We start from the raw sequence: 14,595 nt of genomic DNA, 5'->3' as shown, positions 1-14,595 counted from the left end.
TGGTTCGTGAGGTAGGACTCGAACCTTTCTCTTCGACTGTGCTTACGGCCACCTCCACCCTGCTGGCTCGGAGTCAGGCTCCGCCACTGTTAAGCGCTCTGAGACGCTACCCTGCGTGGAGGGTGCTACATAAGTGCAAGTTGTTGCTTTCTTAGCGTTTACCCATGGTAGTCGTTTCACTTTACTGTATATCCTGTGAAGCATTCTGAAACATGCTCCTGATGTGAAAGGCACCATTGCACACTGTCATAAATTGGGAGGATGCTTAGCTCTTGCTCAATACATCTATCAGACCCAACAGGTAAAGACCATACACACACATACACTCTCAATTCCACAAGGAAACATCTGGCAGCCTTCTCACCACTCACAGTATCTAGATACAAGCAGCAACAGTAGAAATTTGTGAACATATTACCATACTGGGCCGTGCAGTATTATGGGTTTGCCCAATCAAAAGCACAGAAAACTAAAATGGAAGAAACTTTAAACATTGATTGTGGAAACACTGTTTTTATTTGCTTTTTATTTTATTTATTTGCTCCATTCTCATCATTTTCACAAAAGCCTTACACTATCCAACATGGGAGGGTGTTCACATAGCCTTTTTGTGACCTGAAGGCTTTAACCAAGTTTATCATATACAGTACAAATCATTAATTAAAACTTGCAAATGTTTTTAATTCTGTTTGAACGAATATGAATTCTCTACTGAAGCAGGCAAGTGTGGAACAGCAGCCCACAATGCTTAATTAGCAAAAGATTTGGAAATGTTTACTGAAAACTGGAGGCGCTGGAATGCAAGGAGAACAATTCAAACAATTTGCCAAGTCAGCCTGATGGTGCTTTTATATTACAGCAGTGATGCCAACAGCAGCTCCAACTTCAACAGCAATATAAGGTAAATGAGGCATCAATGCTGCTTCTGAAGATACTGGCACTCTTCCTTACTTGAAAAACTATTAAAAAAAATCTTGTTCACTTTTTAAACTTACATCATTAAAATTCTCCCCCATTGCATTTTGTCTTTTTCATAGGTTACTGTAGCAGTCTTGCTATTTAAAAAACCGACCAAAGTGCAACCTTATGGGGAGATCCTGGTATTCTTGCTTTAGAAAATTATTGCGAACATGATGATCTGGCAGCTAGGTGATTTTATTATCACACATTAACTTCCTCAGCAATTGGGGGAAGGAAATTGTTGAATGCAAGTGAATTTGATAATCCGTAAGTAGAACTGGGAGAGAAAAGGTGATAACTGAGTAACTGAGTATTGAAATATCTTTGATGCCGTAACCTGAAGGCTTTCAATGAATAAACTTCAAGTTGTTACTGATTTGCTTTAATACAACACTAAATATTGCATGACAGCTTCAAGCAGTGGCATGTTATTGCTCATTCGCATGTAGTAAACATTACAGCATACACACTGTGGATCCGTATTCAAAAATACTTTCAGATGCTAAAACTATAATGTAGACTTTCACTACTCTCCAGTCTGCTACCCACTGCGCACAGCACTTAAACAATTGTTGATAGAGTTTAAAATTCCAATTATAAAACAGAACTTTTACATAAACTCTTCTAGATATTATAAAAACTGTGAATTGGTTAAATCACTTTCACAAAAGTTCTCAAGAATTAGAAAATCCAGATTTACAATATCTATAAGGATTAAGACCAATCTGTACAATCAACCTGATTCACTATAATATTGGGACTGTAAAGCAACTTATTTGAAAAGAATAGCTTATAGTATCTCACCTGTTAAAAACATTCCTATTTGGTGCCTTTTCTATATTTATATAATCTTTTCTTAAAACATTTATTAAATTGGGTACATGGTAGAGACAAAATGCAGCTGAAGCCTGTTTAGTGAGACACTATTGTGTAAACTAAGCAATCTTATTTATCCGATCATCCCCGTTAAGTATTCAAGTACTGAAAGTTTGGACAACATCTCTCTTTGGAAGAAAATAGACAAATTCCTGGAGTTTAACAAGATTCAAGGTTATTCATTGAACAGACTAAAGTAGTGGAAGAAATCTTTATGAAACTTGTGATAGGTAGATTGGATTATCCAATGATCTACTCATGCCTGTAACTATTTTTTCTATCTCCATTTCCTAATGTCTTTTATAAACTACCAAGCTCAGTAACGACTCACTGCCCCTTGCATTTTCCTTTTGTGAGACAATATCAGACATTTGCACTTTCTGCAGTGATGCTGCAGAGATGAAGAACTAAAGTGATGAGAAGAATCCTGTGCATCTACGTACTGGTGCTGCACCACACTGCTGTTTTGTTTGGGAAACATAAGGTACTTTTCACAAGATTTAATTAAAATGTACAGAATAGATATCTGTTCTTATATACCATTACAAAATCATGTTTCGAAAATAACAAGCTAAGATTTCCCATATGACCAACATCAATTTCCACTTTGTAAAATGCTACATAAAATACAAATTTAAGTAGCATTTTTCCCCATTGAGGACATCACAAAGCACTTTACACCCAAACTAAGGGTGGGATCACTAGTGACAGAAAGTAACATAACATTGGAATGATTTTCTGTTCAAATTTGTATTTATAATAGTAATAATCCTTGCATTTGACATAACAACTTTCATATTGAGAGAACAAAGTGTTATATCTCGAAGTTTTTCACAGGATATACTGTAAAGTGTCATGTATTTTGCTGGCAAACACAGTAGCCAACTTGCATGCAAAAATGTCCCACAACAGCCATAAAGTGAATGACCAATTTTATTTGTGGGATTGTTGGCTCAGATAATAAGAGAAACTCCCTTCTCCTTTTGAGAAGTGCCATGGAATCTTTGACATCCACCTAAACAGGTAGACAGCACTTTGTTTAACATCTCACCGATGGCATCTCCAATAATACAGTGCAACCCCAACACTGGATTGGTGTGTCAGCCGAGATTAAATGAGCTCAAAGGCTTGAAGTGAGGCAATGAACCCACAAAATTCTGACTCAGAGGATATTTGCTATCCAATGTCAATTATCCAGACATTTGCACTGTTAAGAATAGGTTGAAAATGTTTAAGGAAAATTGCTGTTACAGATTAGACATGTTGGCCAATATCATTAATCTTTTCTTAGATAATTATATTTTGTGAAGCACTTTGATACATTTTATATCAAAATTTATATAAACACAAGTTATTACTGTTAAAGCTTTGAATTTCATAACCGGGGTTTCCCTCCTATTAAGAGATGAATCAATTGTGATTTTCTTCCACCAGATAAACGTATTTTTTAAAATTTAGAAACGGTAACTTTCCTTGAAAAAGGGTCTGTTTGTGTGAGACACAGCAGCAGCATCAGTCTATCCTGAAACGATCTGACCCTTTAAACTCCAGCGTTCCCACAGCTGATGGGATCAGAAATTGTAATCAGTTGATATACCACTGGCTAGCTCAGCACTCATTAAAGCTGGAAGAGGGCATGCTTTTAGATCACAGTTAAAGCAAACTTTCCTCTCGAAGTTTAATCTCTATAGCTTGCTTTCTTAATGACAGAAACTCCTTCAGCATCTTAGAACATCAATTAACTTGCATTCCCATACCCATGTGGTTCATCTTCATGCGTGAACCTGGACAGTGACACTACCATCACAGCAAATCTTGTGCAAGACTATAATACCTCTTTGTAGCAATCATATGGTCATATTTTGGTTCACTTAAACATTAAACCTGTATAATACAACATACATTTATATAGTACCCTTCAAGTCAGGAGGACGTCTCAAAGCACTCAACACTGCTGACAAAGGCCCATAATGACACTCTCAATAAAAGGGGCCTTAAGGATGGCTGGAATGGGAAAATGAAAAAAATGACTTAATTTAAGCTATTCAGTGATGCTCAGGGGCTGAAACAGAGCAGTTTTATTCTGCATCTGTCCCATAATGTAACCAGCCTGGGAGGGCTTGAGGCTGACACCAAATAACAAAAGTGGAAAAGTATTTAATTTCCCAGCAATAATGGCTATCATCCCAAGTATCATAACATGCCATGCATAATTATTTTAATTATCTATCCACTTACAAGGTCCATAAAGACATCAACTGCACTGGATTTGTTGTAGACATTAAGATTTTATTAAAATTGTACACTAGCTAATATCCAGTTACATGCATTCTAAGAGTTAATGTTAAACTCTTCAAAGCCTATCAAATACTTGACACTGAAAGGAAATTATTCTCAACTATAACACAATTTCCCCGTGTTTTGCTTTTGGTTGAAAAATTATTTCAATGTACATAGAAAAAATACTGAACATAGACATACTTGTATCAAATCAATGAAAGACAAATGGCTAGGCATCCTTTAACAGATTCTGCAACAGTATATTTCACCGTATGCAGCACCAACATAGTGCATTTCCTCGTCTTGATGCAATCCACAACAAATCTGAAATCACTGTGTTGTGCAAAAACTGGTCAATGAATGCACTGAACTGCTAATTGTTGTTCTCTTTACAGGGCTGTGCAATTCACCCCAAGACATATGCACTCTACCGGAGAAACAATTAATGCAGCCATAATATGTGGGGAAAGTCCTCTCAGATGAGCAATCAGAAAACTACTGGTCTACATGGGTGGTATTAGATATTTCCGGTTACGGCACACGTATGTCAGCATCAAAAAAAATAGCAATCTAACTCTTACAGCAAAGTATTTATGTCTACTGCCAAACAACTGATGGCTCTGTGGATGGATCTCAGTGCCTGTAGTTTGCAGCAGTACATTTAACTTTCCATTGCTACTGCAACATTATGTCTGCCACCGGCAGTTGCAGTATTCCAATGATGACAGAAGCGCTGTTCATTCTGTTAAAATTCAGAATTCGAAATTCAATTCAAATACTTGTTCCATGAAGCAATACCCGAGTAAAAATGAGATCCACTTAAGATCCCAAATATCGTGATTTAAATCTTATTGTACATTTATTTTCTTCAGGGGATGGGGAATTTAATTTAAAAATAATTAAACTACATACATTTCCAAGGGTCAACAATGCCTAAACATTTTCAAAGAAAATCAATTCAAAAATGTTAGTTCAATTAAATTATTTGTGTGAAGGACAGACTTTCTGAAAGTCTGCAATATCCTCCTCAAGGCTACACTAACTCCTGCAAGAATGTGAAAATTCATAGGGAATGTCAGAATCATATGGTTGGTAACATTAGGAACGCTGATCCAGTAAGACATAAGCAACATTTAGAGGAACAAGAATATTTCTCACCAGATAAGAACAGTACAGTTACTCAGTAAGCGTGCTCCAGTTTTATTAGACGAATATCTTGATTTATCAATCAGCAAGACTGAATTGGAAGGAAATAGTCACTTGTCACCAAATGCTCACAACTAATTTCCACTCAACATAATCAGTCAGCGAAACAATTTCAGCATTTCTCTAACTTTAACTTATCCAAACTCTAAATATGTAGCTTATTAACTTACACAACTAAGGTATTTTCTCATCCAAAAAAAGGCATAAAAACCAAATATGTATATTATGTGCAGATGTATGTAAATTTGATAGTAAGAACAAACACATTTTAATTCTAAAAATGTTGCAAATAGAAGATAATTTTCATCCCTCACTGCAAAATCTCACATAACACAGTATATTAATTTCATATTGATTCTGTACAAGCCTAAATCAGAACACAAGCAGTTTTACTGTAAAACTAGTAAAAACAGTATTTGCAGTACGTCTTAACAATTCTTCAGTAGTGGTGAATGGCCAGATTATTTATATTGAGTGAAAAATCACAGGAGTAACCAAATGCATTTCAGTTTTTGCTAAAGACTTATGTGGACCTTTAGTAACTATATCCATAACATTTTCCCCCACAATACTCCTGTTATCTGTAACAGACAAAGAGAGAGTACAAAAATTGATGATCACCTTCACTACTGACCAGCACAATCTAGGCATATGTGCAAAAAGGAAAGAGTTTAGATAGAGAAACAGAATGTTTTGCCATTTCCGAGGCTGAGATAGTTGTTACCACAAGAATTCAGTTACGATGGTTAAATATTAAGAGCTTTCAGAATTCGTCATCAATTCTAAATATTTTGAGCGATTATGGCTACTAATCAGAGTCTGTGGGAGACCAAGAATGGTAGAACAGCTAACAATAACTGCAGGAGAGGGAATGAATCATTCCATTACAACAATCTATCTCTGGGATTTCCATGTGTAGATGGGATACACGGAATTCTCGTTTGGTTTGGATACTCTTAAGCATGGGACGGGTTTCCACATGTGTCAGACACCCGGCTGACAACAAGAAAATCAAAAGCTAACAAGTACATGTACTTTCCAAATGTTTTAACAAAATCATTCAGTGGAGCTTCTGCTTTTGAATAACCACACTAAATCAAGCACATATAGAAACAGGAGTAGGCCATTCAGCCTCTTGAGCCTGTTCTGCCATTCTATAAGATCTGCACCTCAACGCCAATTACCCGCCTTTGCCCCATATCCCTTGATACCCTTAACTATCCACCTCAATCTTGAAAATTTACCTCTAAGGATAAATATACAGTATAAGATATTATAAGATGGCTGTTGGAAGTACATAACATCCTAGCATGCTTTATAGAAGAGCTCGATCAAGCTCACCTCTTCCACATTCACTATGAATGCTTGCAAAAAGTTAGCTTCTTTTGCTAAAAAATGGCTGACTTCCAGGTCATCAAGTCGCCAACAGCTTCACTTCCTGCTTGATATCGGCAGCAACCTGATGAGCAGGTTGGAAGGCAGGCAGCTCACTGTAAGCTGATTAACCCGGGCTGAAGCCAGGACAAGTCCACAGGGAATATACGTGAAACAGCATTACAAGGGGGGGTCTTAACAGTTCTACTATAATGTAATTAAATAAGTAACGCGCCCTTTTACACGTTACAAATAAAGTTCAAGACACCTGTTAAAGTGTAGCTTAGAAAATAAGTAACTTAGAAACATGTATTCTTAGTGTGACCCAACAATACTCCTGGATGAAGAAAAGTGATAAGTTGGGGAGGGGAAGAGGAAGACAATACTGTATGTATCCATCCCACTGTATCAATTCCAAATAAACATATTTTAAACTGCAATATTTTGTAGTTCCAAAATGAGGAAAACCTTTTGCAATTATAAATTAGGTTAAAAACTGTTAGAACACAGATGCTGTTCAATTTAGTGCATGTGCACTGCCTTATTCGTTCGCAGTTTGCATGCATTTCCCCATCACAAAGGGCAAAGGGTGGCCAGAAACAGTTCTAGCGATTGAACATCACTCCTGTAGCACAATATCAACTGAGTCATGTTCACAATTCTGCCTTCTGGTGGGTTCTGTCAAATAAGCATTTAAAACCATGAACTGCAAACACATCATAAACCAAGTTTCATATATATCTTTTGAACCAAGGTGATAAACAAGCTCTTGGGGTTCCTCCAGCCCATTTGCAAAGTCCAGGATCAAGCAGTGAAATGGATTTGTGGCAAACACGGGAAGCGGCTGCAGGAAGGAGGGCACCGGCCTACACTGACCTGTTATTGAGCATCCTGGAGGCAGAGTCAGCTTCACAGCGGGCATGTCTATTTGCCAAGGTTCCTCACATGAGGATCTGGATTAACCAGCTGGTGTCTAATAAGCAGCATTGGTCATCGAGAACATCAAGGTAGCTGCCACGTCACAAGCTGTAAAGATCCTCCCATCATGCTGAAGGCAGATGCCCGCCCGATAGCTGATGAGGAAACTCTGAGGCTTGGGACCCAACACAAACGCTAGGGTTCCAACCCTTGGCTCTGGCCAACCTGCAGCTAATACCACAGAATTAGGTAAGCAGGATGCATCCCTCTAGGGCGAGGGCGCATTTCATTCTAATAAACATCGCTGGAATTTCCATGTTCAGATGGGATTTTCTAAGCATGGTGATGGGTTTCTGCATGTGTCAGACATCCGGCTGACCAAAACCAACCAAAATATAATAGAAATTAATTGGGTTTATTTGAATCATCTCCCAAAGATTGTTTGTCAGATTGGTTTCTTATGCTGTAATTTATAGAAATTAGCTTCAGCAGCTTCAGTAATTTTTTCCAGCAAACAGCTCAGCTATAAGGCAGATCCAAGGTCTTATCCCTAATCTGTACTGAGCTAACTCACCTCAGATAGGGTAGCAGTAAAAACGCTTAAATTAATCTCTGGGTGCAGGATGATTAGAGAAAGGAAGAGAAAAAAACAGGGTGCCCATTACTAATCACTGTCCATTTTACATCAATATTCTACAAGGACAAGGAGCAGGTCTGGCTCTTGTACCCATCTTCTCCAACCCTCCCTCAGTCAAATAGTCTACCAGCACACCCCTCCCTCCCTCCCCCACCCTGACAAATAACAGCTTACCCAAGCTGTTGCTTGAAAAGATTTTGATAGTACGTGCAATGTTATTCCAAGGGCTTCTGGACAAAAAAAACCTTTTGTAATGTAACTCGAAGCAGTTTCAGGTCCAGTATCATCACAAAAACAGATATGAAACTAGCATTTGCATTGCTATATTTAAAGTCTTACATCTTAATTTGATGTATTTGGCAGATTCTGATTAGAAATATTTATACCTCTAATGATCTGCTAAATAAACATTATAGATTAAATATATATATATTTATATAAAACGACTACTTCTATTCCTATGACCTGCTCTTCTAGAAGTATCAAAGAGCTTCACAGGATATACTTTAAAGTGAATTGACTATATGTTGTGGATGCGGAAGCCAATTGCATACAGCAGTTTCCCACAAACAGTCATGGATTGACTGATCATATTATCATTACTTTTATTTATTGTTTATTTGTTTTGTTTAAAAGAGATTATTACCCCTGGAAAAGCGATCTGCCAATCGACCAACAACCGGGCTCCCACTCCCTCTGAGGTAAATAAAAGGCATGTGGAGTAATATAGTAACTAAATGCAAATATCACCCCATCATGTCCATCACTGAACTAAATTGACTCACACACGTTGACAGAACAGCTGCACCAACCCAGTTAAGGAATCAATTCGCTCATTATGTTATTAAGATATCTTTCAATGCGTTTTCATGTACCTTCGCAAAGAGTATGGGTACATTACATTTGAATTAACACACAAAGGATACCTTATTAGGCTAAGTTTTAATATCAGCACCTTGAAGCTGTTGTAAAAACAAATTTTCTTTTATTTACCTGTCATCACCAGATAATCTACTCTGTTCACTCAAAGGTAGTAGTAACACATAGGCAGGTGTTTGAAAGGCAACATCAACCCTTCCAGTAAATCAACTAATTGGCTATTCTTCATATCAAACTTAAGACAACAAATGTCACTAGGCTATTTGATCATGGGCATATCTAAGCCAAGCTCAATCAACACGCACATTCTGGGAAGAAAAAGGAACATCTATACTTGCACGCCTCTTCTCTGAACAGGACAACATTGAGGCCAAGTGTTATAGAAATAATAATACAGGCCAAGTGTTGTGCCGCCTTAAATAAATGACGAGGCTGACTTCAGCTAACGCAGCCAAGATAAAATGTGAGGCTCTGTGGCTCAGTACCATACTGAGTGGTGTACTTACCATTCCATCTGTTTCATTTTCAAATACTGGTGGTTTTATTGGGGGAAAAGAGAGCAGGTAGGAGTTCAATCAGGAGTTACCAAACCTAACAGGTAGGAAGATAAATTAACAATTGTTATGTATACAAAACACCCTGATTTAATTAGTTCATCCTTGTTGATATTATTTCTGCTCCTAGACACTATCTAGCTCAGTAACTCCTCCAAGAATATTCCTCCAATGATGTCATCAGCATTTCACTGTTTAAACTTGGGGAGGGGAAGAATAAAAGTTAATAATCATTCTTTGTAACTTGATTTTTTTGTGTTTTTAAAAACTACTGATGGTGAAACATGCTCTTAAGGAAAGTACACTATATTTCATGTCTTCACTACTGTGTATGCCAAAAAAACAGCATGTCCTGTTCTTACCTGTAAAGGTAACAGAGTGTTGCTATTGTTGTCGGTCCTGAAAACATTGTCTTCGATCCAGGATTTTGGTGTCAGTGTTGGGGCTGAACGAGGAAATTTGGGTGGCGCTATGACATTACTGGAGAAAGGTTTCTTCAGTGGAGAAATTTGGTTCATTGTTGCCGGCATCCCTACTCCAGCAGCTCTACGGTGATCTCTTGTCGACATGCCTCCCCAAGAGACTCCTGCGCTCCACCCACTGCTCTGGTGGCTGTTCCATGGAGATTGTTTCATTATGGGCTGCTAACAACAATAACAAACTTACTTTATTAAACCATAAATTACAAACGTCAGACATTTTGCAATATTTTCCATGCAACAATTAAATTCCTGTAGAAGAATTTAAACAACATTTTAAATTATAGGAATAGAAAAATCATTGAAAGATCAATGATAAAATTTCAGCTTTTGTCCCCTTCTTAATGGTTTGAACACTCCAAGTAGTGTGTTCAATTCCTTTTTATATAACTATTTTGTGAATGTCATGCTAGTATACAGAAGAGATGCCAGCATAAAGCAATCCCAGTTCACGTTCAGTTCGATTCACAGTAAATCCCCCACTTCTGCTGCTTCAAAATCAACCTTACAAGAACACTTCTCCAATATCCTAGCATTACATTCTCCAATTCTCCCACCATCCTTGGCCTATCTAAGCTAGATTGAAAATTTAATACCAACCAGTGACAAATTAAGAACAGTTTTGTGTTGTGGTATCTAAGAATGCTTGAAATAATTTCAGTTAGGCCTCTTAGATCTAACGGAGGAGACATTTGGATCATCAGTCTGGACTGATTTCAGCTGCTGGGATTTCTAACCCACTGCGACAGATTTTCTTTAACAGTAGTAATATAGCATAATATCCCCAGATTTTCAGGCACCAAAAATATGTCATTTTTCTAGTTGTTTTTGAATTCACATTAATGAATAATGCCTGTATTTGATTTATAGTGCTTATATCAAAATGTTTTACAGTAATTACTGTTAAATCTAATAGCTGTATTTGCAGACAAATACAGCAGCTAATTTGCTCACAGCAATGCCCCACAAACAGCCAAGAGGTGAATGACCAATTCATTTTGGAGGGTTGTTAGTTCGGACAACAGACGAAACTCCCTTCTCTTTTTCAATCATGTCCAACATCCACCTGAACAAACAAATAGGACTTTGATTTAACATCGAATTCAAAGAACGCTACCCCTGACAATGCAGCACTCCACCAACACTTCACTAAAATGTCAGCCTATACTGCAAGCTAAGTCTCTGACATGTGGCGTGAACCCACAATCTTCTGACCCAGAGGCGAGAGTGCTACCAACGGAGTCAAGCTGACATATCTTGTTCCAATTCCAGGTACAACCAGCAAATGTCATTCACGATATACAGAACAAAGAGATTATAACACATAGGTACCTTATAATTTCTATATAGGCCATTGTGTCATGAAAACCACATCTAATCTACAATGGGTAATTGGTGTAAATCAAAGCAACTTTAATCGTACATACTTTCAACAGCCAAATATGAAGCAAACATTCAAGCTAAATTGCCAAAATTGTAAGGGCCAGTACACGTTTTTTTAATGTTACTGAATACATTTGTTAAATACCTGCACCTCCACTTTAAAGATTAAAATGGCATGATGTTTCCATCAAATTTGAATGAATTAAAATACACGTTTGACAGACTATATTGAGTCCCACTAAAGCTACGTATCCTATGCTATTCCCCCCACCCCAGATGACCCACACAACAGTAATGAGAGCATATTCGGATATAATAGAAATGGGTCCAAACCTTTCTTATCATTCAGTTTAAATCCCCACTGCACTTCCTGGCAGCCTCCCAGAGAATTTCTGGATTACTGAGCAACAGAATCTTTCCCAGCTCGCATTCCCCAGTAAGTGCTTTCGCCACAGTGGTGTTATGCAATCATTCTGTGCGCTGAAAACCTTCAACGCTGAACAGTTTCGACTTCCACAAAATCCTGTATGCTTTTCTGTAGCACAAACCTACAGGGTGCCATGACCTATTTTAAGTGCGCAATGCAATAACTTAGATTTGCAGCAACATAATCGTTGACATCATTCAGCATTGAGAAACCAACATACTGTATATACCACCGACCCACCCTATGAACTGAACACAGCCTTGTATCTGTTATAATAATAATATTATTATATACCACCGACCCACCCTATGAACTGGACCCAGCCTTGTATCTGTTGGTGCAAACCTCCACAATTTTCAATCAGCATTGCCCTTCTGCATCGGGTATATCCAAGTGCAGCTACAATATCAGAACTGCACACTGTACCTCGATGTAACTTAAAATTATTGGGGGGACATTTTATGGGCTACATATACATGTTTATGTGTGTGCACTACTGTGGTCAAGAATCGACGATCCCTCCTGACATAACCGAGCAGTGGCTGATGGATATACGAGTGGGTGCGGAGGAGAGAGACGGGTACTGAGATTCCCTCCTGTAAGTGATCAGCGACTGTTTTAACATCCCCGCGATCTTCAGGATCTCATTGACATTTATTTCGAAACCGAAAAAAAAATAAAATACTCGGCTGCACACACACTGCACTGCAGGTAAAATGAATGCTCCGCGGGGGGAATGATTAAAAGAAACGCAAAAATAATAATAATAATAATAATAATAATAATCGCAAATCGGAATAAACATCGACTTTAACCCCCTACCCCCCCCCCCCCCCCCCACACCCCCACCTCAAAAAAAAATGTACGTTTGCTGCGGGAAAGGGTCAAAATGCCGAACATTAAATAGTTAACATCGACGGTCGTTGTCAGAACTGCAAATGATTCAGCAAAGGATTTTAGCGAACATCGGTGACTGCTGACAACTCGGAAGCCCGACTTGTTACCGAGGCAAAAAAAATAAAATAAAATAAAATAAAATAAAATTAAATAAAATCAATAAACAAACAAAACAACCCTTTCGGTCTTCAGCAACGTCTGTCTATCTTCAGCAACGTCTGTCTATCTTCAGCAACGTCTGTCTATCCAGTCCACGGAAAGAGAGCGGACACGACTCTCCCAAATCCGTGTCCGCACAACAGGACAGGATCGACCCGAGCGACCAGGAACACACCCAAACACACACCCAAACACACACACACACACCGCGCGGTATCCATCCCCTCCACTTAAATAACCACTGCCAATGGACACCTAACATTTACTCGGGGTTATGACATACCTAAGAGCCGGAACAAAGGGAATTCGGTTTCAAGAAAAAAAAGAGAGAAGGGGGAAGCGGAGGGAGAGGAGAGGAGGGGAGGGAGGGAGAGGGAGGGAGGGAGAGAGGGGGGAATAAAAGAGGAATGTATGGAAAATAAAGCGGACGGTGGAGCGCGGTGTGTGCAGGAGGCGGCGACACGGGCCAAACTGAAGGCTGTACCTGATGATGGTTGTAGGTGTTCCTCTGGTGAGGGAAAGCGGCCTGGTGTTGGTGTTGGTGTTGGTGTTGGGGATGGGGATGGTGGTGCTGGGGGTGGTGGTGGTGATGGTGTTGGAGGCCGACAGGAGATCGACGGTTCTGCTGCTGCTGCTGCTGCTGCTGCTGAGGTAAACTGATCTGAGGAGAGAAGGTGCCGCCGAAGCCCGGGCTCACACCGGCCGCATTGGCGGCGAAATTCTGGAAGAGGACTGTGCCGTTAATGGACTGGAGCCCGTGGAAGAAGCTGTCTTCGGCGGCGGCGGCGGCGGCTGCGGCTGCGGCGGCGGCGGGGCTCGGGATGGCACCGGTTCCGACGGAAGGTCCCGGGTTGTTCCCTCCAGCTCCCGATCCCGGTGAAGTGCTGGTCTGAGCGCCGGTGGCCGGTGACCAGGCAGTGCCGTAGCCGGTCAGAGCGGCGACCGGGGATGGAGAGGAGCCGCTGCTGCTGCTGCTGCCTCCGCTGCTGCCTCCCCCTCCGGGGCCGGTGTCCTGGTGATGGTGGAGCTGCTGTTGCTGTTGAAAGCCGCCGGCTCCGAGCCCCGGTAACATCCCGATGCCGCCGCCACTGGCCGCCGAGCAGCCGGTTCCGCCGATGCCGCTCATGTTACCGGGAGTCTCCATCATCCTCTGCACTGGGCTGCGGCTCGGTGGGTTCACAGCAGCGGCGGCGCAGACATTGGCATCGAGCGAGGAGGTCTCCGTGTCCTTTTCTCCTCCTCCTCCTCCTCCCCTCTTCTCCTCCTCCTCCCGGTAGCAGTGCTGCTGCTCTCCGGCGGTGGCGGGGTGGAGGCGGAGGTCCTGCTGTTGGTGAGGAGGAGGGTGGAGGAGAGCAGGAGGGGGAGGAGGAGGAGGGTGGAGGTGGTGGTTGCGTTTGCTCACGTTCTCCCAACAGCTCTGGGGTGGGGGGTCTCAGCCGTTCTCGTCCTTCTTTTTCTTGTTGTTGTTGTTGTTGTTGTTACCGTCCCTGTGCCCCGATTTGAGTGAGCGAAGAGCTCGGTGCGGAGAGGCTGCCGGTGCCGAGTTGCTCTTGTTGTTGTTGTTGT

The 14,595-nt window shown here is 40.4% G+C and overlaps 1 protein-coding gene across 1 annotated transcript in view; it reads right to left on the bottom strand.

Annotated features, from left to right (window-relative positions):
- Positions 1–13,794, bottom strand: part of cpeb2 (cytoplasmic polyadenylation element binding protein 2) — a 62,497-nt gene extending 48,703 nt beyond the window's left edge. Inside the window, exons 1-2 of the mRNA XM_007888998.2 lie at positions 13,514–13,794; positions 10,047–10,328 (exon numbers count right to left, since the gene is read on the bottom strand). Coding sequence (XP_007887189.1) covers positions 10,047–10,319 — 273 coding nt within the window. The 5' untranslated portion in view covers positions 10,320–10,328; positions 13,514–13,794. The remainder of the gene's footprint in view (positions 1–10,046; positions 10,329–13,513) is intronic.
- Positions 13,795–14,595: the final 801 nt, after the last annotated feature.

Source organism: Callorhinchus milii, unplaced genomic scaffold (assembly GCF_018977255.1).
Source record: "Callorhinchus milii isolate IMCB2004 unplaced genomic scaffold, IMCB_Cmil_1.0 Scaffold1, whole genome shotgun sequence".
In the NCBI taxonomy this organism is placed as follows: domain Eukaryota; kingdom Metazoa; phylum Chordata; class Chondrichthyes; order Chimaeriformes; family Callorhinchidae; genus Callorhinchus; species Callorhinchus milii.
Note: the sequence above shows the minus strand (reverse complement) of the source record. Positions and strands in the feature narration are given on the sequence as shown.